Source organism: Priapulus caudatus, unplaced genomic scaffold (assembly GCF_000485595.1).
Source record: "Priapulus caudatus unplaced genomic scaffold, Priapulus_caudatus-5.0.1 Scaffold3746, whole genome shotgun sequence".
Taxonomy (NCBI): Eukaryota; Metazoa; Priapulida; class Priapulimorpha; order Priapulimorphida; family Priapulidae; genus Priapulus; species Priapulus caudatus.
The window spans coordinates 1-5,589 of record NW_014580807.1 but is presented as its reverse complement, the minus strand read 5'-3'; the positions used below and the strand labels follow the sequence as shown (position 1 = coordinate 5,589).

Here is a 5,589-nt window from a genome sequence, read left to right as displayed (position 1 = left end):
GCGGTTAGAGCACGGCCGAAACAGTTGGCCGGCACAATGTGCATCAGGCGGGAAATCGTCGTGTGGTCTTGTACCGGTGCGGCGGAGGAGCGCAGGAGAGAGGTTGTGGTAGAGAGTTCGATGAGAGAGACAAAGAGATGGAAGAGTTCGAGAGAGAGAGAGAGAGTTATAGTGTTGTAGAGAGATGGAGAGCAGAGAGTTATAGAGCGTTGTAGCAGAGAGGAGAGAGAGAGCAACCACGCTTTCTGCCTAGAGCGGCCGTTGGGTGAGTAAAACCCCGTATTGTCCCGTCGTTGTGAGTGTGAGCTGAATAATACAGTACTATTTAGAAGCAGTGCCCGGGAAACTTTTCATTCGGCGGGCCAAAAATGTAGATTTTTTGAACGCTTCGGGGCCAGAAATGCCGAAAAAAAAAAAAACACAATTTATTGAAAATCCCTAAAACAAACCACATGACAGGGCTAAAATCACTGTATTTCACGTTATAACTGTACAATTCTGTCAATGGGAAGGATGGCAACTGCTTCTTCTGATTCATAATAGCACATATGTCTGGTTTTCATCCGCGAGGAAGCGATTCTCAGAGTGTTTTCCAAATGTTCATCTGAAATAGAGTTTCTGTTCTTCGATTTTGAATACTTCAACTTGGAAAAGAATTGCCTCACAGAGATAGTGCTGCCGAACAGCGTCACTGTTTTCATTGCATGATGAAGAAGGTTCGGAAAAGATTCATCGAGACACAGTCTTTGTAGAACTCGACTAGTGGTTTTTGACAAGAATTGGCTTCAAATCCATGTTGTTTGCAGATCAATTAATTCTAACTGCCAGCTATTCGTGGAGCTGTCACTGGATCAACAGAAAAAGGCATTGAGAAGATCTTGAAGTCATTTTCGTTTGCACGAAACTCTTGAAAACGCCAGAAAACTCTGCGCTTGAGTTTTTCGATTTCAGTGCGAGTATCTTTCCTCCTTCTGGCTTCAATTCTTTCTGACTTTTCAGACAAGGGAAATGAATCGAAAACATTGTTTTCTCCAATTGACTTTTCCAAAGAAGCAGCTTGGCTTCAAACGACTTTGATATCACCAAAGAGATTGTGAACGAGTTTGTCCTTTCCCTGCATAGACACAGATTCAACTGCATTCAACTTTTCAGTAATGTCGACCAAGAAGGCAAAGTCGCAGAGCCACTTGTTTCGTCGGAGAATTCCAGTAGAGGCCTTCCTTTCGCACTCCATGAACTGCTGCAATTTCTTCTCTCAGCTCCCACACCCGTTTCAGAGTGCGCCCTCTACTCAGCCATCTCACTTGAGAAAAGTACAGAACGTCTTTGTATTCGCAGCCAATTCTCCAGAAGTTCTTTGAATTGGCGATGATTCACTGCCCGAGCACGGATGAAATTCACAGTTGATATTATTTTTAGCCATGCATTTCCTGGAAACAATGACCTTCGTGCACAAAGATTCTTGGTGTATGATACAGTGCACCAATATCAACGTTTGGGCGAATGTTTCTGGTTTGGAGCTTCTTTCTTTAAACATGCTTGAAATCCTTTTCTGCCTCCCCGACCATTGCAGGTGCACCATCTGTGGCAATTCCAACGAGTTTTTCATAATTCAGATTCGCTTTCTTCATTGCTGAATCACACTCCTGAAAAACGTCCTTTCCAGTACAAGTGTCTTTCATGGGGCACAGAGCAAAGAAGTTCTCAGTTATATTGAACTCATCATCAACACCTCGCACAAAAATGGCCAGCTGAGCAGTATCTGAAATGTCCGTGCTCTCGTCAAGTGCCAAGGAAAACACTTTGAACTGAGAGGCTGCTGAGTGCAACTGGTCAGACAGATTTTTTGACAATTCCTCGATCCTCGTACTGACTGTCCTAGCACTCAGACTGAGACTGTTTAGAATCGGAGCTTTCTCAGGGCACATTGTGTCAAAAACTGCATTCACACACTCTTTCACAAATCACGTCACTGAATGGTTTCATCCTCTTTGCAATTATCTCTGAAACTACGTAGCTCGCCTTTGTGGATTTTTTGAATTCTCCGTCTGATTTGGTAAACACACTTTGTTGAGATGACAGCTTTCCCTTCAGTTCTTTGACTTTCACAGCTCTTTGTTCTCCTTGCAACTCATCAAACTTGGAAGAGTGTTTTGACATGTAATGACGTTTGACATTGCTTACTTTGGCAACAGCGATCGTTTCTGTGCATATAAGGCAGACAATGTTTCCTCTGTTCTCTACAAAAAAATAGTCTCTTGTCCAGTCCTCATTAAACGCACGATTTTCGGAGTCAACTTTACGTTTCTTGGATGCCATTTTTACATTGGTAAAAATTATCTGAGCACTTAAAATTAAAAAAATTAAAAATCGCTTGCGTACGGCGCATGCGCTTGCATGCGCTTCACCAGCTAGCGCCAGCGAGCCCAGCAATAGAAATCATCGTTATTCGAAACATTTCGAACGCGATTGTTTTTAGCAGCCAATCAAGTGTAGCAACGAGAGCTTGGAAGCGGTTTGACACCGTACAGTGTGTCCAGCTGTCCGCGGAACTGGTACGGCGTTCTAAATTCGTAACGAACATATACGCTGCCGGGCAGCGTACAGAATCGCTAGTGTGTCCTAGGCTTTATGACTCAACATGCATTGTCAATACGATTAACTGGCTGTTTAAGTAACTCGTGCTACTGCTTACAGGTTGTACAGTAGTACTGTTATTTTTTTCCGGTAAATTTGTAAAAATTAACGAAAGTCGTGGTTTCATCACATTTCTCAAAACCTTTCGCGCGGCCGCGATTGAACCACTCCGCGGCCGGATCCGGCCGCGGTCCGGACTTTCCCGGGCACTGATTAGAGTGAACGTATCGGGTCTGCACAAATAGCGGGGGAGTTAGTCTATTTTCAGTGCGGATCTGCTACGCGCAGGTGAAGGCCGTCTTCGCGTACCTAAACTGTACTGTTAGCCCTTTTGTGCCCGGCTGCCCCGCTCATAGTCTATACTGTGTGTTTAACCTCTGTGTTTACCTTGGGTATACACTTGTTATTCATCGTAACGCGAGTCTAGCGGGCAGGGGGTGGGAGTTGCCCCGCTGTGTGTGTGTGCGTGTCGTTACTCGTCCCGCACTGTTGACTAACTACGACACACCGGGACCGGAGCACAGCGGAACCGGTTATTGCGGGAGCGCAGTAGCCTCGAGCGCTCGGGTGGCTAGCGGGGTCCGGGAGGTGACGATACGGCCGGTTCAACGCCTCCGGGCACAACAGGTGAGTGAAATACCTAAGGTTGTGTACTAGCCACTAAGTGTTGACCGGTGGCACCATCGGGTGTCGCCGGAAGACGCGAAACGCTACACCGGGTAAGCACAGAGGTTAAACACACAGTATAGACTATGAGCGCAGCCAGGCAAAAAGGGCTACAGTACAGTTAGGTACCGACGGCTTCACCTCCCGTACAGCCGTGCACGAAATAGACTAACTCCCCCGCTATTTGTGCAGAACCGATACGTTCACTCTAAATAGTACTGTATTATTCACTCGCCCCACAACGACGGGACAATACGGGGTTTTACTCACCCAACGGCCGCTCTAGGCAGAAAGCGGGACAGAACAATTAGACAATAACAAACATTCACCATCTCCCCATCTCCCGGTACCCAGGGGTCTACACCCCTACCGCTCTTGGAACCCGAGGGTCCGGTGCCACCGCTACAATACTATATCATATGTTAATGTAAAACCTTTATTAATTATGGCAGGGTATTTAATCTTGATTGTCGTTATTTCTGTCAAATATTGTGCAACGTTCTCACAATTCATGTTATTGTTTGGAGGCAGAGACCATGACGACAGTGTGCCATCAACATTAGTATTAGTGTATGCACTTGTTTAACAGGTGACAGAGCCATGGGAGATGGTCGGTGTTGATCTTACTGGCCCACTGAAGACAACCGAGACTGGGAACAAGTGGAGACTTTTCACGTGTACAGTCTACTTCACAAAATGGCTGGAAGCATTTCCCATATCAGACAGAAAAGCTGAAAAAATAGCCAGTTGTCTTATGATGGTCATCTATAGGCATGGGACCCCCAAAAAAATATTAAGAGACCTGGGAAAGGTAAGTTTTGTTACTTCATATTTATAGTCTATAACAGTACTTTGTTATGACAGGACTGGAACACGTTTATTAACTTTACACTCCAGCGAGCCGAGAGAGCGAGCGACCCCTATCGGAATGCATACACAACTCTGGTCACATAACCACGTATACACAAAGCATGCTGGCCAATCTACACTTTCATACTTGACGCTCGTACTCTACTCGCTAAGCTATTGAGTCATATTGGAATTAAAAATTTTGGATGTGCTATGTATATTACGACACTGTTACGTCATTAAGTGACGAAACAAGCTCAACCAATAGCAGCGCTCACTACAGCGCTATGTTCTTGATTGACCTCACTGATCTCTATAATATAATCGAGATTATATTATAGAGATCAGTGATCGACCTAGGAAAAAAAATCACGCTCGCCGATCGGCCATTTTTGTGTATGAAACGGGATCCGACTACTCTGTAGAAATTCGCATCATAGAGCTGCCAAAAGTTTCGAGCGAAGCATAGAGCACGAATCTGTAGTTATTTAACATGAATAAAGTGTATGTTTTGTAAGTGCAGTAACAGTGTGCGTATTTTTAATTAATTTCTGTTCGATGCTTATTCAGGCCTGCAGCCTATGAACGCCCTCTACTGTTGTTCAACACCTTTATGACGTCCAGTATGGCGGCGCTGTTTTACACTAACGCCATCTAGCTCCCGATCTAAGAAACTATGGAAATGTATCGGAGCGTACCGTATTGATGACTAAGCACATGTATCTATGGTATATACTAAGCCTAAGGGTGAGCTGCATACATAAAATGTAGTCGGCTTAATATTTCGATAACGATTACGAGGAAGATTAAATTTACTATATGTACATCTACACACACGGGTTGTCGTTCATCTGTGCGCGTGATAGGTTTAGTAAAGCATGTTTAGTATGTATACGAAGCGTGTTTATCGACTGCCGGTCAAACGCGAGTCTCATTTGTATACGTCTACAAACTTGTGTATTTTATCACACAATGTTATCAACAAATTTACGTACTGTGCATAGCAATATCATTGAGTGAGTAGAAAGTTATAGGCAAGTTCATGAAATTGTTTTCAAAGAAAATTCACACTTTATTTATAACAAAATCAATAATTTTTAGAGGAACAGCTTACTGCTTTACGCTGCGTTCTGCAAAAAATACAAAATTTGTATTAATAACATATATCTGTCCATTAAACTGCGTGATGCTTAATATCTTAACAATTCGCTGCTCAAGAAATGAATTGCCATCAACTACTTACTCGCTCTCTTCTTCTTAGGTGGTAACCAAATAGCAAATATAACAAATAATAAAAATATAATTCAAACTATTTCATGAAGCTGATAGAACATTTATTCTCACTAATTAATAGTAATACAGCCTTTTATGTGATATTCTTAGCTTCCTTATGCTTATGCCATATTATTTAACTAGTAATATAATGTGATTTATTTA

General features: G+C 43.2%; 1 protein-coding gene across 1 annotated transcript; it reads right to left on the bottom strand.

Moving 5' to 3' along the window:
- Positions 1 to 1,529: 1,529 nt before the first annotated feature.
- On the bottom strand, positions 1,530 to 1,957 carry LOC106819581 (general transcription factor II-I repeat domain-containing protein 2-like). The gene has a single exon (XM_014824193.1). It carries the CDS (start codon positions 1,926 to 1,928, stop codon positions 1,530 to 1,532), a length of 399 nt encoding a protein of 132 aa, XP_014679679.1. The 5' UTR covers positions 1,929 to 1,957.
- Positions 1,958 to 5,589: the final 3,632 nt, after the last annotated feature.

What these genes read in the sequence shown, in the direction of transcription:
- LOC106819581 (XM_014824193.1), bottom strand. Translation starts at nt 1,928, where the DNA reads ATGTGCCCTGAGAAAGCTCCGATTCTAAACAGTCTCAGTCTGAGTGCT.